At 40.1% G+C, this 27,428-nt stretch overlaps 1 protein-coding gene across 3 annotated transcripts; it reads right to left on the bottom strand.

Annotated features, from left to right (window-relative positions):
• Positions 1 to 646: 646 nt before the first annotated feature.
• On the bottom strand, positions 647 to 27,396 carry LOC135489691 (rho GTPase-activating protein 19-like). Of its 3 annotated transcripts, none has more exons than XM_064775173.1 (12): positions 27,262 to 27,396; positions 24,450 to 24,706; positions 23,606 to 23,695; positions 6,613 to 6,822; positions 6,169 to 6,407; positions 5,786 to 5,995; positions 5,393 to 5,560; positions 5,020 to 5,127; positions 4,639 to 4,788; positions 4,031 to 4,159; positions 3,614 to 3,832; positions 647 to 3,261 (listed from the first exon to the last, which is right to left on the bottom strand). In XM_064775173.1, exons 2-12 carry the CDS (start codon positions 24,682 to 24,684, stop codon positions 3,145 to 3,147), a joined length of 1,875 nt encoding a protein of 624 aa, XP_064631243.1. In that variant the 5' UTR covers positions 24,685 to 24,706; positions 27,262 to 27,396; the 3' UTR covers positions 647 to 3,144. The 3 variants fall into 3 exon arrangements, with proteins under 3 accessions (XP_064631243.1, XP_064631244.1, XP_064631245.1); XM_064775174.1 differs by lacking the exon at positions 27,262 to 27,396 and adding an exon at positions 24,897 to 25,097; XM_064775175.1 differs by lacking the exon at positions 4,031 to 4,159.
• Between the last annotated feature and the right edge of the window lie 32 nt (positions 27,397 to 27,428).

The raw sequence follows: 27,428 nt of genomic DNA, 5'->3' as shown, positions 1-27,428 counted from the left end.
AAAGAGGGCAACGTTAAGTCGGTGAATTGGTTTGGATGGAGATGACCCTTAAGAAAAAAATCTCAGATTCACCATGGTAAAATCGGAGTTGACCATGCTCACCATGGTGAATGCAGCGTTCACCATGGTGAATTCAAAGTTTACCATGCTCGCCATGAATGTAGAATTTACCATGCTCACCATGGTAAAATATTTCACCGTCCCAATTCACTATGGTGAAGTGCTGTCAGATTGCCATGGTGAAATTGAGACACATTATTTTATCCTTAGGGTAGGCCCCCTACACCAACACCTAACACTTTCTCAACCCCAATACTTGACCTGACCCAATGTATGTCTGCCCTTATCAGCCCAGAAACTCCCCAACACAAGCAAAATCATGAAGCCCATCGCACTATTGTCCGTCTTCTGTCATGGTACAGGCAACGGCAATTGTGATTGGTGAAATCCCAATATCTTTCTGTCTGCATGGTCTGTGGGATGTGGAAACAATCAACCTCTGCCAGCTGCTTATCTATTCAGATTGTGAAGGCCTTGACACAACCTAAAAACTCTGCCAGCTGGTTAGTCGTACCCTTTCATGAAACTAAATTGTATCAAAAATGTGTGTTCTATTATTTGAATCTTTATTTATACAATAGAGCTTTTAGCTGACAGTGCTCATCCTTTTTTGTACAGTGCTTGACTGGAACCAAATTTACAAAAACAACAGATATACACAAATGCAAGCAGTTCCTATAGAAGTCTAAATACAAAATCTACAATAATCCTTACTTCTCAAAGACATGGTTATCTTTTCGGTCAATAATAGGGCCAGATTGGGCATACCAACTGGCGGTGCTGATTTCCACTAAAATTTACATCACGTAGTCACAACAATTCAACACTATGTAACGGCACCCGCTTGATGAACTTGGTGTTCAGGTTTCGCCAAGTAAAATGTGCACTACAATCCCCTGTCATGAAAAAGGATATGGATATAAAGTGTAACCTCCCTTAGTGGACACCTCTCTATTAAGGACAACCTCTCTATAAGGACACTAGTTTTGGCACCAAATTGGTTGTTTCCATTCAACCACTCTAATCAGGACACCTCTTAAGGACAGCACTTGTCAGCCCGAGGGACGTCCTTCACAGAGAGGTTCTGCTGTATTGAGAATAATGTTTTAATTGAGTATTGAAAAACCGAAACCAAATTTATTGTAATCAACGAGGCTTATGATGCTGGAAAGATTCAGCTCAGATACTCTTTAATTATAATATGTATTCTGTGTATATTCAGCTCAGATACTCTTTAATTATAATATGTATTCTGTGTATTTTTGCCAAATAAAATTCTATACAAGTTCTTCACTGACGTCACATGATGACGTTACCAATTGTTTTGCACTGCCACATTGGCCGTCACACGTGGTCTCGGCGAAAAGGAAATGCATTGGCAGGGTGCCGTCAAAACGTCACATTGTGACGTCACTTGAAGAACCTCTATTGGACTATGCTAACAGGAATTCACTGCAAGGGACAATGATTAAAGAATGTCTCACAGAGGAATTTTGGAGTGAATCATCAGAAAAAAAACTGTTGGCCAATTAAGTAGTCAGATTACAACAGCAATCTTCACAACAAATAATTCACAAATACTATGTCACTATGTACAACATTGATGATTATGGAATTTTAAAAGCACATAGATTGATTTGATAATTTTACTTCTAGTTAATCAAAAATGATACAATATCGTGTACCAGTACATCTAGATCTTGTATCGTGTAGTAGTACATCTAGATCGATTGAAAGAGATATTATCTATTTTTGACCTTTAAGCCAAAGCTATATACAACATTTCATTCACGTGCACAGAATCACACTCATTCCAACAATCACAACAAAAACATTCACACAACATCTGTTTTCTCCTTTTAAAAAACCACACATTATGTTTTCTGATTTAATCTAAATTGCTTACACTTGGCCCAAACTCAGCACAACATGGTACTGCTTTTACTCAAGTTTTATTATTTCGCCAAGTTTAATGTAGCCTTTTACAGAAATTTTCATTGACAACAGAAAAATGTTACAATGCAGACAGAACCAGTCTCTGGAGAAATGAAAACGATGGTCAAAGATTCTAAATCATAAAAGAATTTTCAACAAGGAGATATTTTACAAGTGTGATTAAAATGAACTATAAACTTTTAACAGTAAAAATCTAAAAGGCTGTGAAAGCAAAAAGCCATAACTTGATTCTACACTTTCCTTAAACTTCCAAATGTCTGATTGGAAGCAAAATTTTAACAGAACAAATTGCTATAGAATCTTTTTAAAAGATTTTATATCTCTTTCAAATGAAGAGATTTTGAGCACAAATGCCAAGAGCTGATTCATGGAAAGAAAGCTTGAGTTTCAATAGCCAACCCCTTCTGTGGAATTGAATTTAAAAAGCAGAATAAAACATTGATAAAGAACAGTATTTCCAAACTTACTACAACTCGATGAAGGCCAGACCAGTCTCAACTCTTCAATTCCTCAATCTGCTGCTAGCTGGCAGTATACATACATGTATTTTGGCAGTTGGGAATATTCTCTAAGCAATTTGCACGATATCATTGTTTGTGGCCAACAAACCTTGCAAGAAAAACAATGACGTAACAAGGGGTTTCTCCATGAATGAACATGTTCTTCTGGCAAAGTGAGTTGAACAAACTGGGGGTTCATCTCCACCATCTCCACCACTACAATAACCTAAATCTACAACCTGACATCTAACTATATGTCCTACTTGTGCTAAACTAAATTAACATCTTTATGCACTAAGTATTGCACTTAATTTTCAATAAATCTTTACTTTCTTAATTTCCAACTTGAACAATGAAGAATTTAACTAGAGATGTAACCGGCCAATGAATCAAAATCTTTCTGAGGACACTGATTGCGATTAAGATTTAACATGAAATTGTTCTTGAATGTCTATTTCAGTCATCCATGAATAGTTCCTGTTATGCTTTTTTCCAAATGACTTTCTTGATTTGGAATAAAATTGTCAAATTCCTTTACGCCGAGTCTTCTCTGCAGCAGTGAACGTTTAGCGTCGTGGAGAAGGCCCCCCAAAAGCACCCATGATCGATAGTTCCTTGACCTCTGACCTCACTGCCATGCGAGCTTGGAGAACTTCAACGGTGAACAGCGGGTTTCCTGGTTCAAAAGATCGGGTGAATGGCACATGACGATCGGAACTCTGCAGCGTGGGGTGAGCATATTACGCTGGAAAAGGAAATGATTCTGTTAGTATGGCATATGGAGAGAATTGATACTATGATCATCGACATATCCTTATCATTTTACGAAGGACTAGCATCATATGTTAAGAAACTGAAACCATTAATGGCAGATGTGCACGGATCTGTGATGGTGATGATAAACAAAACACTTGAGTGGTTCACAATTTTGACTACCGGGTAACATCACCCGGCTGGTACCCAATGTCAAGGGCCCGAGATGGATAATCGACCCACTTCAAAAAGTAGGTTCATATTTTGGCAAACGAACCATCAATTTAAAAAGCCCAACTCGAGCGCTACAAAAATAGATTTTTTCCAGACTCTTTGATACTTACTCTGCCTAAGGAAGACTGGTGTGGGATAGGGGACAACAGTGCCTCAATATTCTTTCCAACTTCATCGGTGAAGCGCCTCTCCTTTTTTGCCGGTGGTTCACATGCTTCATTGAGTCGGTTCAAGACACTCTCCTCGAGGGGTTTACGTTTGCGTGTGTCCGGGGGAGACAGGAGGGGTGCAGACAGGTTCAGATCGACGATGCAGACTTTGTCGTTTGACTAAAATGAGACGAAGATCAATGGTTAGAAACGATAATCAGTAATTTCAAAGTGATTCACAAAAGTGCCAGAAACTAAGATCTTTACCCTTATAAGAGTATTTCAGTAATATCTAAAGCCAAGGTTTATTTGGAACAAGACATTTTCATAACGAGTGGAGATTGGGGTCCGATGCTGAACACACATTTTTATACTTACACTCTTAACACTTTTCTTATCATGTTCATTACTGAATAACCGTGTGACAGGTGTTCGAGTACAAGGTGTCCTTGGCCGGGGGCATGTTAGACTTCGCAAGTGATAGTATTGTTTATCAAGGGGTGTTAGCTGAACAAAAGAAAACCATGCAGGAAGTAAGTTACATGCAAGGATGGGGTAAAGCGGAATTGGTTAGAAAAGGTTGGATATATTTTTGAGGCAGAGATGCATGTAGAGATATCGTTGTTTTACTTGACATGATGGAATATCTGGCAGAAGATTACTGCAGACCTTATGGGCTGCATATTTCATTGTTTCATTTATTGCAGTATGATCTATCAATTCATGCATCTCCCCTTCAAAACACAGGAAGGATTTTCCTTTTTCTTCGAGAATAAAGGATTGAAACACAAAACCATGAGAATTTGGAAATTGTAAAGAAAAGTTAAGATGGGAATGAAATGAAGGAATCAAACTTGAAAAATTCGTTGTTAAAACAGAATTCAAAACAGTCACCAAACCATGCAACTTGAAATTTTGTTAGGAGCCCAAGATGTTTTTTAGGGGAGTTCGAAAAATATTTTGAGTAATTTGATTTGTCTACTTACTTGACTAGAAAGGATGTTATCACTTGATATACTGGAGCAGTTAAGCATGTTCTCACTGTTGTTGCTCAGACCATAATCATTCGACAAGTTGAAGCCACGGTATGTGCTTGTGCCAAAGTCAACTTTCTCCCTTTTCTTGGTGAACTTTTTCTGTAAAAAGAACAAGGTGGACCATCAGAATAACACATCAAACATATTAATAATTTTTATAGATTTTTATGTGATTGAAGTCGTTATGTGATTGAATGTCAATGGGAATCTCTCAGCAAGTCAACAGATGCACAGCCGACTGGGAAGTGCTGCCACCTGCCAACAAAAGTTGAAACTGAAATTTGTGAAAAGTTGCAATATTGGGAAGCATTCTCAGAGAAATTTGCTTACTCTTAGGGACGCTCCAATAGACTTTGTACGCTTGTGTTTGATAGATGAGGGAGTGGATGGGTTCGTTGTGGATAATCCGGCGCCATATGGGTTGTTAGCCTTGTTAAACTGCAAAAGAAAATGTGACAAATTGAAGTTGTTGTCTACGATGGATTCATCTATCACTGCAGTTAAGGACTGTTTGACACCAACAACATATGATACTTTGGACACTCAGTAGGACACCCAAAGATTCAGCAAGTTAATGTAGTTATTACTATAAGTCAGTAATAGAACCATATATGATTACTTTTATCCCATTTTCTACTCCTGAAACAGTTTCAAACTTATCACACTGATCACAAACCAAACCTCCGCAGAAACAGTAACTCACCTGTTTCAATAATTTCCTCTTCTTGCTCGACTCAGGTAAAGATTGCACATAAGCGTAAAGCTGAGCAAGGGCAACTTCCGTGTCCGTTTTCTCAGACGCTTCTTGAGACCCCTTACGGTCAACGAATTGCACACACGTGTTGATGACAACAGATTCTTGATGACGTAGCTGAAAAAAAACCAAATATACAAATTAGTTTTTGATGAGATAATGTGGAAGTTTATCAGCAGGTGCTGCCCCCTAGTGCGTCACAACTTCAAGGGTAAACATTCCGACTTGATATTAAGATCAAGATGTGAATACGACAGGAGACCTTGATGATTCAAGATGGGTTCGGCAATAAACTTATTTCAGTATCGAAATTTAGTAAATGAGATATTTTTGCGCACTCACTCCGAATGTATCCACAGCAAGATCTGGATCATCTTCAGATGATCTGCTGCTCGGACGAGATACCGGCTCCTCTTCCATTTGCTTCCAGTACGTCGAAATATCCTGGGCGAGATCTCGCGGGATCTGGAGCAGGGTTGGCGTGTGGCGGATCATGAATGACATAGCACGTGTGATGTTCTTGGATGCGGCGTGGAGCTCATTAGCAGTAATCTGAAAGTAATATGGGATAATTAGATATGATTGATTTTATTCGGATAAAAGGTGGTTGGTTGCTACAAGATTATTAGTCGTTGTTGGACACATCCTAACACTAGACAATGATTATAAAACTGAACAGGTCCATGAGAGTGTTCAAAATGTTCCTTCAAGTAGGGTATACCAACCTTTCTTGGACACAAGATATGAGGTGCAAAGAGTGTCCCAAGCGTCTCGGCCGTCATCTTATTTTCTTCCTCTTCGGCGACTTTGTGTAACAACTTGAGGATACATTCTAGCACAGTGGAGTTCTCCGCGGGGAGGAGGTGGAATAGTAACTGCACCGTCTTGAGTTGTTTGGTGACTTTGAGCTGGATCAGTTCTGGTGTGAACCGATCGTCCGTCGTCGCGTTCTCAGGTAACATGGCTGGAGAGGAAATTGAGAGGAATGTCAGAGAGTAGATCTTTATGAGTATTTGCAGCAGTGTAGCAATTCCAATTTTTATTTGACAAATATTCTATTTAAAAACTTGCTTGTCCCCTCCAACTTCTCAAAATCTATCTCGCATGATGTTTTTTCTACAGCTGAGAATTTTCATTTTCAATCTACTGAAATATGTGTGAACACTCACCTGGTACTTGACAGTGAGCCTCGTAGAAGCGGTCCTTCAGGATGGGTTCGGACAAATCCCCAAGGAAACATTTTAGCACATTGGCACAGTCATGGGCGCTGAAGTCGCCATTGTCGAGCTGGAGTGGTTGGCCGGCGTAGAGACGGTCTTTTAGCACTTTCTGTCGGTTCAGATGTCCTGTCTTACGGAATAACCCTTCTTGTTTAATATCTGAAGAGAGAGAGTTTGAAAAATCCATGAAAAAAACATAACAGATTGAAAATAGAGCAGACGTTCCTCTGAGGAGACAACACAAATAGGAACTTTGTTGATGTTTTCTTGAACCTGCAAAAAAATCTCGTCAATCAATCATCCTCTTCTCAGCCAAAGAATTTCATAATCATATCACCTATTATCAAAACATGATGTCACCTGCAGGCCCTGGTATCCTGGGCAGAACTGCTCAAGAATCACCGCTATATTTGGACAACCTAAATGAGGTTACGATCGGCTCTCCCACCCGTTGACTCCCAGCAGTAGATTGGTAAACTATCATGTCAAGAGACCCCACCCTCTAATCTTTAATGCGACAACGATATCAGCTAACTATTCCCTGACAACAATCGAGCTTGGGTAACCTGGGGTGTGACCGAAATGATCACATCTAGAAACATTATCAAATCATGGTCTGAGGTCGCGGTTACCATTGCCCAACAACTGAGAAGATTTTAAACGAAAACATTGATTCATCAGTATTCTTGATAAAGCAAGAACGGAAGCTGGAATCGTGAGCTTTATAATCATTCTTTATGAAGCAATCAAACCCCAACTTATCCAGCATTGTTTGAGGAGAAAATGCTCGATCCTTCAAACCTAATGAGAAGCCACTGAAACACAGAGTAACACAATTCCAACTTCTCCCACAGTGGTAGAGAAGTGCAGCCATATAAATCCATGCGGGATGATAAGTTTAATGAACTCTGTAGCAGTTTTCTAACATTTTCTTGTCCTGGCAACAATGGTGTCAATGGCTTTGCTACACTTCCTGGCCGAGGGGTCCAAGTGGATCAGATGATCACAACAGCGACAGCCACATTGACAGCGGACCCTTAAGCCTGGACCCGGGACACCAAAGGTCCTAATTAGAGGGCTTAAGTTAAGGTCCTCTTATTGTTCACAGAGGTGAAAACGACTGCCCGTGGTCAGAGGTATCATTCGGGGGCAATTATCGTGAAATATGGGTGAACTTTAACGCTATTAATGCAGTTATTAAATTGGATGAGTCAGACTTTTGAGAAGATTCCATTAATACAGTTAGACCTTAATCTATCAATTGTTGTCACTGCATCAAATTCAAAACGGAGATTTAACTTATCCACCAAGTGGATCTTATCTATTTTTATTGGGTGCGGGCTTGGCTGTACCAGTCTTGAGAGACTTGGCATCCATTTGAGGTCAATGTAGGGAAAGGGGAGAAAAAATGGTCCATTTGGTCCGATTTCTACAGGAATCATTTGAGGCCAATGCAAGGAACGGTTGAAAATCACCCATTTGGGAGGTAATGACTCTTTGGCTTGGTGCAAGAGCAGCAGTCACCAAGTATGACGGCCACACATTTGAAACGCTTGACAGGATCAACTCAATTCACTTGGGTATAAAACTGAGGGCTGTTAAACAATAAAATCCAATGGATAAAGTGTATACATGCATCTGGAGACAAACCAACAGACTTCTATTGGAGTGTTTGCATCTGTCACCCACGACAATTTACTATGAATAAAATTTTCATTGGATGATGAGGGCTGCAATGTCATGCATGGTTACCCATCCCTCTGGCCACAGCATATTCATATCACAAATACAGTCAACAAGAATGGAATACGCAAAGTTCATATTTCAAAAGTATTTCACTTGCTTCCACACCAACAGAACTCTTCTTATTGAAGTTTTTTTTCTTGACTTTTTTCTACTTTTTTTCTCAATATTAAAAGGCAGTGTGGTGCACCCGGCTGAAGTCGACAGAACAGACGTGCCCAGCGAGCAGACGTCTCCAAGATTACCAAAACTGAACAGGCAATATGGATTCAAACACTAAGCAAATACTGCGTCCTTATTCTTCCTATTTGAGTTTCATCTCCAACAAACTAGCAACAGGTCCCTGTTGTTTTTGCCCCCTGGTCAGCACTTTTTGGCCCAAAGTATCTTCTGCACACAAAGAATTTGTTAGCTTTGATATCCAGTTGTGTTGAGGGGTCAGGCGAAATTTTCTGGTCCAATTACTAGACAAAGATGGACAGTTGCTGATGCTTTCTACGGACCAGATACAATTGTTTTCCCATCATTCAAGCCCCAGAAGGACTAGTCTAAAGAAAGTTGGCCAATTAGGAGTCCCTACATATCCCTTTCTTGTAATTTATCAAAGATTGATGAGTTTTGTGCCCTTGTCATGCACCCAGCTGGAAGAATGTCCAGCCTGAATTGTCCCCAGGTCAGCGATTTAGATATCATACAAACACAACTTATTCAAGTGATAGTTTTGTCTTGAAGCTATCAACATGATATTGTATTTGTAACAGGATAAATTTAACACTTTAGGTTGCAAATCTTGGGGGCAATGAACATTTGAAAATATGGTGCATGAAAATCACCACACCATAATATTAGCTGGCCAACCTGTGCCGGTAACAGATGGTGATCGAGTCCCATATTGCACCACAGAAAAGGAATGAATAAGGCCAATTACACCCTTTAATCGGTCTGACTGAACCAACAAATACAAAAGTGTGATGGCCAATTTTTCACCCAAACCGGTGTAGAAAATTGGGTAAGCTGCAGATAAAACAAAGTATGTCAGTGTGTTGAACTTCTGCCGATATGACTATGAGGGGACAACAGTATTGGGTGCTGGCTGATGGACTCCTTGAATGAACTACAAAGACAGGTGGAATATTATCTGAGCTGGCAAATATGAGATGGAGAGAATAGCAAATGAGATTCAATTCAAATAGGGCACAGAAATGTTGATTTTCAACTATTTCAACAAATACAAATCATCATGTTGAATGTTCTGAAAACATTTGGCCAGATATTGATGGCCTTGGTGGCCGGTACACATATATAAATACAGACACATGCACATTTCCAAAATATACTTTACTGAGTATATACAGGGAACCTACTGCAACAAAGAATGACCACAATATTATGAACAATTTAAGAGCACAAAATCCCCTGACAACAGTCACCAACTTACATGTAATTTTCAACAAAAGAATGGACCAATTGACATTGGAATTTTTGTTTCCTTTTTTCATGGTCAGTAGAGGAGAACAAATCAGCAAGTAATCTGTTTATGTTCAAGATTTTTTCTGTACTCAAGGTATAGAAAGCTAGTTAAAAATGTATTGGCAATTGAAAAAGCATTTGTTTTCTGCAGGGCTCAAGGGATCAGGGGTAAGGGATTGTAGATGAGAAAGAAAAATACCTATAGCTTTTTATCCTAAACTTTTGCCCAGTAAAAGGAATATATGGTTTGACGAGGAGTTAGGAAAATAGTTTGAAGGGTTGAAACTAGAGGGCCGAAACAGGTTCACAAATTTCTCCATTGGAGTTCATGTTCTTGCAGGCCAGGGAGTAATAATGCACATTCCTTCAGGGCCACCTGAAGAAAATGTTACTGGAGTTGGGTTTGTGACATTTTGAAATCCACCTGACTCACCTAGATGTCACCTCCTTTGACAGTGACCCGTCATTATAGTGTCATATTGATAAGAACACAATTGCACAAGTCAGGGCAAACATCCTGCTCCTTCAGCACAACACAATGGACCATCACTCATTTTTCACCCATGTGTTGTTTCATTTTAATAGCAGGCCTTCCCCATCTTCATCACTAAATATCCAGTCCCGCAGCGCTTGTCTCAAGAGGTACAAACGGCACCGTAATTTGAAGGGAACTTTGGAGGAAGATGGAAGAACCACCCCTATATCCCTCCAATCAGGAGTCTGCCCTCCCCAAGGGATACACCTGTGAGAAAGGACCATTTTATAATGAAAGAACTACCCACAAACAGGTTCATTAAGAATCAGTCTAATGGACCCGGCCCTTTGTTGTGTCCCATTTTCTTTTTTGGGAGAATTATCTTGACACTGCTCACAGATTCCTAAACAGGGACAATGGTGTAGGAAAACAAAGGTTGGAAACACAATATGAGTCTGCGAGGCTGTAATATTCCACCCAGGGTCAGGTTATTGTCAAAGATATTCAAACCCAACAACAAAGCACCTGCATCCAAATAAGAACCTGCTCCCAATGCCTCTGATGAAGAAAATGATATCCTTGTCAAATTTGTTCAACACCCTCTGAACTTTTCGAAATTTCAGGCTCAAGGTCAATTCTTTTTTCCCACCTGTTGAAGAGGGCACCATGCTGTGTTTTTCAAAAATGTGAGAAGAACGTGTTCCACTACCAAATCCTGACTAATTGAGCATGAAATTCATCCCAAATAGTGTCCCTTGTTGCCTCTGGGACATTGTTGCTGAAGAGCCCCCAAAAATCCCTTCAAGAAGTACGGTGCTGTCGTCAACATGAAATGTTCCGACTATTCTACCACAGTTTCAGTATTTCAAACTTAGCCTACTGCACACGTCGTTATCGGCCAAGAGGTGATTTTCAAATCTTGTGAAAGTCCTGATAACTCACGAAACACCTGATTTCAGACAATAAAAGATTCCAATTGTAAGCTGCATGTTGGAAGGATGGTAAATATGGCAATTACCCATCAACCTGTCTGGACCGAGAGGCTGAATGAGACCCCAGATCCTTTTCATCAGATACGGGGATAAAATTAATTATGTTGCTAAATTTGGCTCCCAAATCATACGATAACAGAATGAAGGCGGCTTACTTTGGTAGGATGAAGAATGGTCAGAGTCCGAATCAGATATTTTCTCATCCTTTTATAGAGATTTGAACAGTTTGAATGAATATTGAAGGGGAGAATCGGGTTGAAGTCTCAAAATAAGTCAAGAAGTCTTCTCAGTTATCGCCAGTGCAGAAATAGAATTGAACTCTGAATTCAAACAAATTTTGAGAATACAAATGAAATGTTAAGAAAACAAGTCATGGACATCCTTTCTTGGCATAAGATTCTGGCAGGTTTTTCAATAAAAGATTCACCATCTTTATTTGGCTCAAACAACCTGATGAGACACTTATAGACCATTGTGCAATGTCATCATTGGCATCTCATGAATCAGGTGCATCTTGTCCTTGAACTTGGGAAGAGTGTAAAGATGGTATAGTTGCTGATATATTTTAAGAACTAAACCCATTTTTGGCCACATAAAAACAACAATACCCCGCAGCTTAACAGCCGGTGACATCAACAGAGCCTGCAAACCCAGACATTGACTATAGCCAGGAAATGTGAAGATGTGAAGTCAAAGCGCCTATTTGTATCACTAGTAAAATGTTTAGATCAACATCCCAGTAAGCCATCAGTCGCTAAGACAAGGGCTTCCAACTCCAAGCCAAGAACAAGATGTTACAACAAACTCTTTTCATCCTCTGTCACGGCCAAGTGAAACAATCAAAGAAGGAAGACCTAAAGTTAATTCCCACGGGCATGGGTGTGAATGACTTGTAAGCATCTGACAATCAAGCCATGTGGTCATTGTACCAAATGAAGACTCTTGAACTTCAAAGAGGCCCTCTCCCTGCTTGGTGCCTCTTATGAATGAAGGTGTAAATACCTCTACAAAGGACCTTCTCAGGCCTACAACTGTGGAGGTCTTGGGAAGTGGCTGAGTGCCCACCTTACAATGTAGGCCCTATTGGGCTGTTTTTCACACACACCCAAGGGGTCCCACAGACCCAGTTGCCCAGTGGGTGCTCATTGGGGGGGTTCCTCAGTAACTGGACTGAGTTTGTATTGTCCAAGCCTTTGGTGTGGAGGTGACAAATCTTTGAGGACGTTTGGCCAAACAATGTAAGGCCTATCTGTCTGTCTTTCACAGGCCCTGTGGGTGCTACACGCTATCCTCACCAAGTGAAGGGTTCCTCAGTAACTGGACAGGTTTGCGCATTACTTGTCTTTGGTGCGAAGTCCATCATGGTGTTTGGCCAAACATTGATAAAAATGGTCTCCGGGAGCTTGTCGGTTTTTAGATCTTTGCACAGCGGGTGTCACTCAGGTAGCTTGTAACTGGGCCTTTGATGTCTATCAGGAGCCGCTATGATGACAAACATATCAAAAGCAGTCTCCAAGGCAAGACACCAAAGTCCATAATTTGGATAAAACGGTATTCCATCAGAAGAATCATGCACCAAGCTCGGTTATAAAGTTCAAATTATGAGGCATCAAATTTCCATTAGTATTTTGATATCAAAATAAAATGTGAAGTCTTAGCCAATCCTGTCACTTGTTACAAAAGGCATAAGGGTCCATATGGGCTGACCAGTAGCCATAAGAGCAGACAAATATCTCAAACTGAATGAAGAGAATCTCAAATTGAATGCCCAGCTATGGTCCATCGCGTTTATGACCCTTGTACTCTGATGGCAAGCCCTTCAATTGAACGGTGATAGTTTACCAAGCTATTCAAGAGTGGATGAAGTGCGGGCAGTTTGACACCAGTTATGAGAAGTTGAGGCCGTCAGATATGGAGACAGGTCCCCACAGTGGGGCTGGACATTGAGAAATCCAAGGACCAGATTATAATCCCTTTATCGAGGTCTATAGTTCCAAAACTGCCTGTTATGAAGCATGGTTATGATGGTGGGAATTTGACTTTTTGGGGTAAGATGATAAGATCGTTCGCCTTCAAAACAACATGGTGAAGTATTACTGTTTATTTCTAGAGTTTTCAATCAGATGTGATGAGATGACCCACCTCGCCCATTTCAAACTATTTTCCTGATATTTTCAACAGCAACCTGAGCCGAAGATCTAAACATGGAGGAGCCAGTGAGAGAGCATTAATACTACTCACTAAACCGAGACAGCATGGACTTGAAGTTAAATGGACCACTGAAGTATAATCGTTCTTCCTCAAAATGATCACTGGACAGTTCCCACTCAGAACCAGACAAGACTGGGCCAAATTCATCTGAACCAGTCGACCGTATCACAAGTATCATTCAGGTCTCGCTAAAATTTAATTCCACGTCTTTGAAATGGCGTGTTCCACTTCTTACATCATAACGAGCTTCTCATCGAGCTCAACAGCGTCACTCCAACGAAATCCGTGTGATTTCGTCAAGATTTATTCGAAGCTGGACAATTGAGCAAGAGCCGCGCTTCGCCGGATTAGATCCGGCGCAACCGTACCATACCATCAGCATATTGAAAATCGAGAACATTTGTGTAATTTCGGCTTAACAATTATGATTAATCGAGTCTCTGATTTAACTGGCTGTAAACGAGTGGCTAAATCTGTGCTGTTACCATAATGCTATCCGTCTTGTGAACGGATTATGTTACCATAATATCATTCTCATGGGGATCTTCATCTGTTGAGCGGATGTCAGTTGGGATGATTATGAAATCACTAAATGAAGATGGAGACTGTCCAGCTATGCAAGTCGACAGGAATGAATTGAATGATTGTCACGAATAGCCAGAAGCGCAGCAAAAAAGATTTTTAGAAACTGGTAAAAATAAATTCATTTTATCGAGACGCTCAAGCCCCTGGCATGAAGGATTTATTTCTAAAAATAGTGGATTTTCTTCGATGGAATTATCCATTTTTAGCATTTAACGTCGGCGACCGACGTTACACGGACTTTTTCACTGTGTAAAACTTAAAAACTGGCAAATATCATAAATAGTTAGAAAAAAGTTGAAAATTGAAAGAAACAGTAAATCTTAAAACATTCTTAACTGTACTGCCCCTAAGTGTCACGGTCTTGTACCAGTTCTGACTAAGATTTGAAAAGTCACAATTCATCTTGCTCGGAATCAAACAAAAAAATAATCTGTTTTATCCAGAAAAGTCCTTTCACCTGTTGGTCATTTAAACAGTTAAACAGTACCTCCTAATCACACTCATTTTCCCCCTTTCCACAGACAAGAAAAGGGACAATTGAAAAGAACAACCAAGTAACTTGAGGAAAGGTAGCTCCACATGTTTTGGCCGGACAGGACAAACATCCTGTACAATCATTGTCTTATACCCTCGTTTTAAAAAAGGACAACATCAGCTTATTTCAACCCTCTTGTTAGCTTTGTTGTACCTTCTTCCCATCCTAGTCTGTGAGAATTAAACTTCCTCAACAACCCTAGCAAAATGGACTAAGTGATTGAAAAACTTGCTTGATTTCAGACCCTTTTTCAACAACTGAATAACCTGCACCAATTCCATGAGGATGTCAATATTTTCGTCCCCTATTCAGAGTTTCTCAAGTGTTGGTACAGGAGCAGAGTCCCAACTCATGTTTTTACTGCAGTTTATGCTCAGATTTTTGTTAAAGTTGCTAACCTGGGTTAGCCCACAGTGGTATTCAGCAGAGGGGTAGACCACTTTCTGACATAATGCAGCAGATAAAGGAGCTTTCGTTATAAACCGGCGCCACATTTGCTCTAATATGATAGCAATGTATACATTAAATTTCTGGAAACTTCCAGTTGACATTTTTAAAATGTTACAACCCAGTAAGCAGCTGCCCACTCATGAGAACGTTTCTTTTTAACAATTGATGGGTGGCAAACCAAAAGTTGAAGAACGCCTCTCAAAAATATCTTGACCTGAAATCCACGTATGAATAATACGGTGTAACAACCATTTCTAATTCTAGGTCAAACGTACTGGTCGATATTTTTACTCGAAGTACTCGACCCGATCTAACGGGCCATAACCACCCCTCCCTCCCCAGCCTCGGACATTCAACAGGTACTTCAAAAGAAAATCGCACCACTACTCCTTTTTCACTTATTTCTTCTTCAAACTTTGACACAAATTTTCCTTTTAGATTTTATTATTATGAATGCAGGGTGAAAGAAGGGTCACGGTGGAATCATCTGAGACTGAGAGAGTTATGGAAATTCCTGAAAGATGATCCCATCTGGGTTAAGAAAACTACCAGAAAACGCTTTCTTCCACTGCCTGAGGTACATTGAAAACAAACCACAGCACTACATGACCCCAGAATATCATCAGATGGCCATGGTTTTTTTACTTTTTCTCTAGAATTAGAACGCAATTCACTGCTTCTGGAGTGTTGGCTGGAGTGCAACAGGTCATTTTGTTCCAAAAGTTTTTTAAGGTCTACTGCCCAAAGGAGGAAGCCAGCCAAAGACTTCTTTTCTAAAGGCCTGCCCACTCCATATTCCTTATAATCCCAGCACAACTGACCCAGCGAACCCCATCGCACCCTCTTCAATGAAAGTAAGACCCATGTCATCCCTTTTCAGTTTGACTTTGGCCTATCCCTAATCATAGGAAGTCTAAAAGGCAGCAATATTTGAGGGGTTTAAATCATGCTAGTTTTTTGAAAGGGTTTAAACCTTCCTCTGAGGTCTTGTGCATCCATTGATTATTTCATTGTCATATGGAAATCACCTGCTGAGGGCTATTTTCTGATTTTCTTAATGTTCCTTTGAGGGGCTTACATTCACAATACAATTAAGCATGTCCCATTGTGGGATATGCTGTTGTTTCAGGGAGGGGCTGGTTGTATATTTTTGGTATTACTTGGCCAACAGGACTAAAGAAATACATACTGATAGCTTTCCATAATGATTTTATAACTACTGGAAATTCTGAACCAGCAGTAAGACCAGGTGTCTCAAAGGGTGACCCTTCCAGGAAGTTGGGTGAACAGATCTAACAGTAACTGGGTCTGATTTCCCCATATTAATATTTGATTTCCTGTATGCAGTAAAAGGGTCAGAGGTAAGACAACTTCAAGGTCGCCTAAACTTGCCGAATTTGAGATCAACTCAAACGTCATCAGACAGGGGTCATGTAGAGAGGAAAGGTTGGTCTACACCATCAGCGCTCGTTCAGGGGTTAATATGTTTCTAGGTCATTAAATGTCCACCGACAAAGCAAAGACAGGATGTGCCAAGAATACAAACAAACCTGAAGGTCAGAGGTCGGGATGCGGCATTTTCCATGAATGAGGACGTGTATGAATAGGGTTGTGAATGAAAGACGGAGATTTCATGAATGAAATCTTGATCAAACTACCATATTATGCACCTGATAAGCATTGCAGGTTGATGGGACAGGTTATTGATGCGGCCTGCAGACACTTGTTGTTGGCTCTGTTACCAACCTCCCATGAAAAATAGGGCGTTGAACTTGAATAGGAAGTTTTTGAATGGTTTTGAATGAAAAGGACCTGATTCGGGGAGTGGGTGGGCCCAGCATGTATCAATACAGCCAACAGGTTGAATGTCTACATAATCGCCCAAGGACCAAATATAACATCGAGTCTCATAAATTTTGGATGCTGAGGCTGGATTGTGGGTGCTCTTATAATAAAAGGAGGCACCGAACTTTACTGAATGGGATTTTGCTGTGATTTTTCAAAATATCACAATGGCTGACCATGTTGTGGCAATGAGTATTAAAGGGGAAACATGAGAAGCCAACAAGACATCTTCATATCACTTCTAATTGTTAGGATGAATGCTTTTGAATGAATTTTAATCTTAAAGCTCCAGATATGAGAGTGAGGTAACAAACCCAGAAGATTCTCACAACATCCGTTGCAGCGTAAATTCATGGAAAGAACTGTGTGATGTATCCTGGATACCAGGATCCTGTTCTGGGCAGTGTTACTGGGTGTGTAATTCAACAACTTTTATCAGGACAAGAAAGATGATGTTGAGTAATTTTCAAAATCACTAGACTCCCATCCAGCGTCCACAGCATGATGGGGAAGGACAATGAGTTCACCACCATTGAAATGATGGCTAGATCTTGTTTCCTTGACATAGAGTACAGAAACCTGCTAAGTCTTGCCCCAGCATTGTAAACCATGAACCCTTAAGCGCCATCTCTGACCCCTGACACACAAACGGCAGCAGCATCTTGTCATAAAAGGATTCCTGCCTCAGCAACAGGTTGACAAGAAAGGCGGGGATTCTGGACACCTGTCACCCGACTTGGCTGAATGAAATTTGAAATGTGACGGGCAGAAATATGAAAAGTTAGAAGTATTCAAATGCCGGAGATTGACCAGCTTGATACATGTAGATCATATGCCAATATTGCACCCATCTAACATTCAGAACCTGAAGAAACAGGATAAACAAATCAAGATGGGCTATTTCAAGACCCAAAATGACAGGGCCGAACTCTGTGAAACAGGTTGCATGTTCTAAATCTGGACTGCTGATCCACCTGTTTAGGGTCCAGTTGCACATATCTCATTTCATCAATTGCTTGTAATCAGTACAAAATTCAAATTGCCAAAAATAACTTTTGAAAATTCAAATTTGCACCACTTGAAGTCATAAGAACCTACTAAAAATAGAAACAGTAAATTTCATGTTTGTTCAGTTTTGAAAATTCAAAAAGAAACTGCCAGGGAGTGTATTTTGTGTTAGATTTCATCATCAGTTGCGTTATACGTTATCCCTGGCTCGTGATGGGCGATGGTTGGAACACGGTCTCATCAGAATCGGCAGCAGATTTCCTCCATCGAGACAATGCAATGACGCAGTTGGACGCGGGTGACGGGATCTTCTCTTATTGCGGTTACAGGACATGGGTTAAGTAAATAACACCACAGTTGAAAGGTTAAACCGCCCTATTGTCAACTACCCGCAACTTTGGACGAAGTCATGAGAAATTTCAACAGGGGATCGGGATGCGGTCTCACCCTAAAGTAGCGGAACAACCAGTATTCATCCATACAGATGATGCAGTCAGGTAACGAATGAGTCTGATTTTGCGTAACCGTGAGCGTAATCACAATTTTTCAGAACCAGTCCATTTACGCCCGAAGGATATTGAAATACAGAAGCGGACACACGTTTCAACTGTATCAGAGTCGGATCGTGACCTGGGGGAAGTCAAGTCCCCGCAATCAACCTCCGTTCAATTTTTGACACTTGATATTTTGAAACACTGAAAATGACCTGAGGCGGTTTTCAGCTTTGGGTAGGCAATGACAGAAAACAAGGAAAAGCTTTTAGTGTGGACAAAAAGGCAATTCAGAAGAGGTTATCGTTTGGATATTTTTGAAAGGATATGGGTCAGCTAATTTTGGCCATTTTGGACATGTCAGATTTGATACAGTGTGATTTCCATTAATGCAAAGAGAAAACAGCAGCGATGGTCCATCCAGGGAGTGGAAAGAGGTGACACTTGATGACACTCTGCACACGGCCGGCGCTGCACTGACAGGAGTGCCATGCTCTAGGCAGAAGGTCCATGCAACCAGAAACAGGCGACTTCTAAGCACATCTCAACATGTCGACATCTCCAACTAAAATCCAATATTTCATGCAACTGCTTGTGTTGAGGCATTATAACCCGAAACGAAACTACTGAATATTTCAACTTGATTTCATGCCTATTTTGCTCTAATACCAGTTCACACTGTTCATATCCAAAGCCAGGAAAACTGCTGTGCCCGTGAGAATATGGACATGGCCATTTTGCAGCCTCAACCCTGACAACTGAATGGAACTCAAAACTTGTGAAATTCAAGTAAATGGCAACAATTTGGAATCTTCTTATTTCCTTCATCTAGAATTAATCGGGAAACCGTACAATCGTTTCTAGGAGATGTCAAACAATATGTGAGAATTCTCGTGAAATAGTCGTGAAATCCTCCAAATTGGGCAACTAATGCTTTTGTTAATTTCAACTCATCCTTGGCTTAATTGGATTCTGTGTATCGTTGTCAAATGGAGGGTGTTGGGTGCGGTGAATGAGTGGAAGGCATTGTAGTTACCACTGGTGAGAACTTGTGATGGTAGCTAGGGAGCCTGACAGAATATAGATGAGGGAAATCTCCCAGGTTGGTTTGGAGGTGCCTATTCAGTTGGGGCTGTTCGGTGTAAAGCCAGCAAGGTTTTTTTTCAAGCGACATGTCATCACATCCAAGATTGGGGCTAGAATTTGATGGGTTTTTTCATTTTCGAACTGGTCTGGAAAGGGTCTGTACATAACTTGTCAGCCCAATTCCTGCATTTTGAAAAGTGCATTCACATTTTGGCTGCTTTTTGAAAGAAATTACCATGCCGCACCCAACAAATCAAAGCCAGGAAATACAGGTGAAGAAAGAGCTAATGAAGTGAACTATCTGTGGTAATATCCACCTTCTTGAAAAGGAATCATGCACTTCCTGCATTAAGGGTTTATTAAGTGACTAATCAACTTGGCTATAACAAAACCATTAGGTGGAGGATTAGGTAAGGGACAATTGCAACAGGATGTCCACATGACTAAGTACCTGGCAAAAACAAAAGGCTTAAGAGCCTAATCTGGCTGTGACTGCTGGGCCTCAATGACCTGAGGTGGACACATATTGCCAAAAAAGCAATGTCCATGATCACTGGAGCAAGCCTAACTGACTAATTCAGGATAAACCCCCACAGAAAAATTTAAGCTGTGCTCACACAAAACCACATCCTTTCACTTCTATTTACATTTCGATTATTCAGCCAACTTTAGAATCAAACCCCAATATTTGACCAAGAGAGGAAAATGAATCAAATAACCGGTCACTTCACAATGATTGATGCTTGACTGACCAATCGAGACCAAAGACCGCCACAGAAATCCTGGAAATTCCCAGTATCAACATTGTAACATTCACTTTCAATATTGTAACCGATAAGAAGAACTGAATTAGATGAGGATTTGATGTTGTCAAAGAAAATTGCAAAGGAACTGGGAGATTTCACAAATATAATGAAAATTTAGCAAAGTTGGTAACACTGATAAAGGTGTCCACATTCAGATATACAATGGTTGATGCAAATGTCGGACCACATCAGTTTAAGTTGGCTAAGATTTGTAGTGCATTCTGTACAGGTAATGTATACATGTTTCGGACAGGGATACTGGCTGAACATTCTCAAGTACAAGGGGAAACAAAATTCCTTTTGAAGGATAGTGGCATGGGTATTGTCTGGTCAACCACTCCCAACATTTGGGTCAGACGGCCCGGTTACAATAGCACTTGATGCATCGGCAGACACTGAGGTAGGAAAGTGAGGAAATTTTGAAAGAACACAATTTTCTCTGGACTTGTTCTCTGTTGTACAGAAGACAAGTGTATATAGTGCCAGAAATAAATATTAGCAAAAGACATTGTGTATTAGCAAATAATTGCGTATGATTACAGTTCTGTGGTATCAACCTTGATAAAGAGGTGTAATGTTGACATTGCCAGACGGAGGTGTTTTTTGCTTCATAATGTATTATTTCATTTGAATTATCTTAATTAATGTAGACTAAAGGATCATATAGCAGGATATTTGAGAAAAAGGTGTTAAACTTTGTATCAATTATCAGCCCATGTTTTCAAGCTTTATTCCGTTGGAGCTGCAGTAGACCCACAGAAAAGCCAGACGAAGGGGCCATCTCTGGGTAGAACGCGACGAGCGCTTTCTGACTGAATAACATCACCACAAAGATTCTATTCACTCTAATGGGGGCTGGGTACCATAAATATTACAAGTTGTAAAGAGACCTTCTTCATATTAGATAACGTGAACTGATAAGGCAACAGTGGCAGTGCAGACAGCTAAATTTTAAAAAGTTTGGTGATCTGAACTTACTGAAGTGCCTGGCCACAGGTGCATGGGTGACGACAGTATCAGTATTTCTATTTAATATCTAATCAGAAAATGAAAAAAAGGAAAATTCTGAGCCAAACAACTGAAGAGAGGGAGAGGATGACACTGGGAGACATAGGCTATTGCCTGTTGCTATGCTAGCCCCAAGGGGGAGGAGAAGTGATTTCTGAGCTCACCTCAACCCAAGTTTACCAATTATCTATGCATATCATTCTACAGGGCACAATGCATTGAATCACACTGCACAGAAAATCAACAAATTATGGTGTGAAAATTCCTCTTTCACCAATGTTATAGATTCCTTTAGAAAAAGCAACATGGTGTAATTGTTATGAAAAGTGAAGGTAGTTAATGGTACTCAAGAGGTCACAAGGGGCAGATGGTTTCATCTATTCTTCTAATTCCGTATCAAAAGACGGGCAAGAGCGGCCAACGTTGCCCTCCACGACTCAGCAACATCATTAGTCAATGCTCACAAAAGTATGACACATGATAAGTGTGCCGACTTTTAATGTGACTTTATCATCAGAGGTATAACCCTGAACTTTCTTCATCATTCTGTAATTAAAGTTGGGCAGACCAGCAATAGCACGTAGACCATTGTCTGCACAGTCTTCTCAACTTTTCAACCACTTGACTTTGGCAGGTTCAAGTCTCCCAAAATTTTGAAAACAAAAAGTTCAAAAAATCTTTTTGAGGCACCCCAGGTGAGAGGGAGGCCCTGGCGACAGTTTCTTTCAGAAACTGACAAGAGATTTTCTAAGCAAGGACAACCCAGGACACAGATATATAATTTTGGCCAAAGATGATTTCAAGGTCACAAAGGATATTGGACAGCAATTTTCTGGACAATAAACGTTCATAATTGCATTCAAAGATGGGTCATCAGATTTAGAAGGATATTCCACAGGCCAACAAAGCCTGCCATTAGCAGGGGTCGTAAAATTTTGAAGGGTAATTCCTCAAAGTTAAGAAGGAGCACATCCTTAAACCAGAGATTTGGGGGTGGAGGATAATGACTTCATTTCAAAAAGTGCAAAACTGGTGATGCACACCTTGATATCCTGCTAAAATACAGCTAATTGGGACCTGTGCACAGCTTAAAACTAAAAGCATTCTTAATCTTACTGAAAACCCTGTTGTAAAGAAGTCGTTGAAGAATGTATGCACAGTAAAGTACATATTGTACATCCTTTCCTTAAGGAAACAGGCACACAATGGAGAGAGATTAGCAAGAAAGGCCCTGGGGCTTTTGTAAAGATGAAAGAAAACATCCTTCGCAAATCTCAGCTTGGCCTATTCATACTAGTCTATTGTACATATCCATGCAGTGGATTATTGTTTGAGCCCTTGGGTATAAGGCTTTTAGAGGTTGAATGGCCCAGGGCTTAGAGAGGGTCCACAGCCAAAGGAGAACAATTGATGCACTTGTACCACTCAGACATTCAAATGGCCCTCCTTTTATATCCTGCCCCTTAATCTTGATGCCAACCTATCCTTGAAAACCTCTTTAAAACATGTATGAACAAACAAATCTGATCCCAACAGAACAAGTGGATTTCAAACTGAATCAAAGTTGTGTACATGGGGAGCAAAGGCAAGGGCTTCTGTTTCTATAATCATGCTGCTGGATAATGGGGTCCAACCAGCGCCCAGTAAGGTAAAATGTCATAAAAATGTAGTTGTCATAAACGAAATATGTAATCATGGTAGATAGCAGAGTTCCTTCTGATAGTTGACTCTATTTGCAAAGGAAATCAGTGTTAGCTAAGATTAGAACAGATTTAAAAAGGAAAATCCTGGTCAAACAAGGCATTTCAAATTCTATTCAGCAATCTTCAGCTCCAGAAAATCTCAGGATCTTATCCCAAAGAGGTAAACCAGAAGTTATGTAATATTTCCTAACTTGTGGTTTGTCAGTTGAGCTCTCAGGATTTTTTTGGACACCAATAAAAGGCAAGGACAATGGTTGCCGCTCCTTGTTTAGTAAAGCATCATTGATGAGGTCAAGGCTCATGACTTCAGTCTGATTCTCATAGAAATTCATAGACATGGCTGATATTTTTGAAATGCATTTTTTGAACTAAAAGAAAATCTCTATGATAATTAGAAGGAAGAATATAAAGAACATGAAGAAAGCATTTCAACCAATGAACATAAAGTGCAGAATATTTTAACTGACTATGACATGTTTTTATAATATGAAATTGCTGAAGTATTCAAGAATATAGAATGAAAATTGAACTTACTGTGTGGTCTTCCTAGATATTGCACTAGTTGGTATATTTGGTTTATTGAGTTCTCTGTGAGGGCAGCACCAATATTTTGTAAACATTTATCTGAAAATTGGAATGAATAAATAGGTATCATTTGTTTGATCAATGGGTCAATTCACTGCAGGTTAGCGCATTTTGAGTGCAATCGCCAACGGTGACAATCACATATGTAGATTTATACGATTTTACACAAACAGTATCTTGAAGCACGATAAAAGTAATATTGCTAAGCTGCGCACGTGCTACACTCATTCATCATAAAGAATATTTGTTTGGATTTGCCTTATAGTACGCAGTGATGCGCTACAGAGCGACAATGTTCTCTGGCCGATAGGCAGCAGCTCACAGTGAGAGATCCTGCTGTCCTTTGTACCGCAGACAAAGGGGGGGTACCCATCCAGCCCCCAGATAGCGATTACCAACAATAGCCAGTGGCAAAGTTCCCCAACTGAAAGCCAGCATGAGCGAGAATTATGCAACTAAAAAGAATTTCATTGGTTGCTATCAGGGCATCTTAAATTAGGGAGCAGATTAGTCGTGTGACAAAATAAGATGATTTGCGTTTTGCAGCCTCGACAAAGGCATGATTTAAACTTTCACCAGATTATGCAAGAATTTATATTTCAGGACGAGCTTGAACTTTTTGAAGGTCAAGCACAAACTGAAATTGAACTTTTTATAGAGTTGTCTGAAGAACATGTCATGCATGGGTACTGTGTGGTTTTGAGATAGCCCATGCATCAAATCTAAAGTAATTCCTGTTCCATTTCAGATGTCGGTACATCTTTTTTTGAATCACAAAGAGACTATGACATACTTTTCCTCTTTGAAAACGGCGTAAAAAGCTTCTTATTTTTTGACGTCACTTCAGCTGTAGTGTTCGTGAATGGATCACTCAAGAATTCTTCTATCGAAGGAAAGTCTAATAAGAATGATAAATGCATTTTGCAAAGTTCCTGGAATTTTTCGGGATTCGTGTTCCTTAGACGATTGACACATCGTTCCAGATCGACGGGAATGTCCCCGGAGATCTCATTCGTTTCACCACACATCCTTCTCCTCCTTTTACATTCGCTGGAAAGACACAAACACATTTGAATTAGAAATATTTGAAAAAGGTGGAGCGTCTTGAAGCCCTCTGGACAGTACTCCCTGCTCACTTGTCAGAGAGAAAAGTTCTGGGATGGATAAATGAAAAACAACAGGCTTATCAACACAATCTTCATAAGAGTGTTACTGTTACACAACTTATCCTTCCACTTACAGGAGTCAGAATAGCACATCAATCTCAAACCAGAACCACAAGCAGCAGGGGGTTCGTCATCAGGCCTGGGTCAAAATTACACAACTTCCTGTGCACCATCCAAAAATAGGAAAACCGTTAGAAATAAATAAATTAGAAATACAGAACTGGGCCAACTGTTGCAACTGCTCTGAGTCTGAGATACCACATGTTGGTGAGATTTTACTCCACAGCAGACACACATTCAACAAGTGGCAAGACACTAGCACTGGAGGCTGAGGCTAAAGTTACACATTTTTAATGAAAAACATGAATGTGCTTATCTTCAGTGATAAATTCTAAGCGCTGAGATTATTGTTTCAGGTTTCTGGAGACATGAGAAGAGGAATTTAGCGCAAATTGTAACAGTACATTTCAGTCCCAGTTTGCTAGAAATTTGTGAGCATCTGCAGAGCTTTGAACAACGAATGTCAGGCCAACTTAACTTGATATGAAAATAATTGCAGGAAGTTGTAATAAGGTTAAGTGGTAACCCATGGGGGGTCAGATACTGAAGGCAGTGCAGGCATGTGGAGATAATTAGATATGAACGTCATAATAACATAAGGACCAATCAGAAGGAGGCAATTATTTTATACATTTATGTAGGCCTATTACCAAAATTGTTGATATTTGAAATAGAAGAAGAGGGCCCTTTCACCTGATGATAAGATGAAATGAACAACTGTCATGTGATAAATGTACCTACTGAGATAGCTGAAATGAAGAGCATCCAGCAACAAATGTATCGCCCTTTTTATTCACTGATTCTTGAAGAGTTGAAGGTGACGATTCTTAAACTGAATGTTCTATTGAATTGAACGATGAACAATTGAAAAATAACTGGCCACTTCCACCTAAACATTCTTTGTATTATGCAAAGAATGAAGCCACTGAGTCATACTTCAGTGCCACACATTGAACGGAGGAACAGTTTTGAACAAAGCCATCATCAGCAGTGTATGCTGCCATCATGAACTGAAGCCAGCATGCAGCAACACCCTATGTCCTGAATTTTTTGTAGGTCAGTTATAGAAAAATAAAATTTCAAATTCTATGGAACCTTTCATTTCATAACATGAAACAAACTTCTGTACTCCATGCATGATAAGAGAAGGTTCAAGTTAAGATGGAAATATCCCAAAAAGATGAGCAGGGCGGTTCAGGAAGAACATAAACAACCAGGATTTCAATTCTCAACACCTGCCAAAACTGACCTCAGGAACAGGCTGGCCAGCGCAATAAATCCAATATTCTGAAAATCTCAAGATACTGTGTGAGGGTACTTCCAAGGATTTGCCTTGGGATAAGGGTGCTACATCATCTTGGTTGAAAAGGATTGACTGTCTCAAGGGAACAGGGAGGTCCATTGGCCATTCTCAGATTCTGCATTCACAGACAAATTGCACAGATGAGATAATATAGTTGATTTTGGACCAACTGAACCAACTACTTTTAATACCTGACTGCTCAGCATCCCTGTCCATACGCTGGGTACCTGTACAGTATATTGGGAGCCCAATAATCTACCACTACAAGGGATAAGGTAAGATCAATAACCAGCTTGAATAAACAGAAGTATATAAAGATCTAGATATAAATAAATTATACCCTCATATATACTGTGGAACACAACCAGCTGGTACACAAAATTGGATAATTACCAGCTAAGGGTCCAGAAAGCTGTGCCTGTCTGTGGACTTAAGTACACCAGCTTGTCGGCCCATTGGGGTGTATCATAATATCATAGCATTCAATAGTTCACATGTAGTTTTTTTTAATATTGTACTCGCTAAGGTTTTTCTTCATGAAGTAGTAGGTTTCCATCAGTCTCAGGTTATCATTCAATTCATGAAATGGGATGGTTTTTAACAACCCTGGCAGTGGCACAGCTACAGTGCGCATGTGAACATTATTTCACTCTAGTACCTCAACTGTTTATTTACCACACAACAAAGCATTTATTTTACAACGAAAAGATATAGGTATAGTCGTAAACAAAGCAATGATAACTGGCGGTAAAGTTGTGATAACTGGTAACATTTTAAAATAAAACATATCACAAAGTTTCTGTGGTAGGCCTATGTCTTTGACGGATATCATTTGAGTTACTATTACATCCTCAAGAGGACTAAATACATGTTCTGTTATGAATGTTTTCAGGTGCTCATGAACTATTACACTAAAGGACAGGCAATACACACACAACTACACAAAGCATCATGCAGACAATGAAGATTTTTTATGCTTGGCTGAGTTCAAAGCAAAACCATGGAACTGGCTTCATCATCAAGATCGAAAAGAAACGGAATAAACACACTAAATCGACAGGGTATGTCGAACTCACTCTATCTATATCCCAGGTATATCCTTAGTTAGTACGCTGCAAATTTTCATTAAAATCGGGTATCAAATAAGGGAGAAATCGGTCTTTTATTGAGGTCCCAGCTGTCTGTTTACCCACACTAAAGCAGTACTCATTGCATTATGCACGTCAACACAGTCGAATATGGC

This window comes from Lineus longissimus, chromosome 6 (genome assembly GCF_910592395.1).
Source record: "Lineus longissimus chromosome 6, tnLinLong1.2, whole genome shotgun sequence".
NCBI lineage: Eukaryota > Metazoa > Nemertea > Pilidiophora > Heteronemertea > Lineidae > Lineus > Lineus longissimus.
Note: the sequence above shows the minus strand (reverse complement) of the source record. Positions and strands in the feature narration are given on the sequence as shown.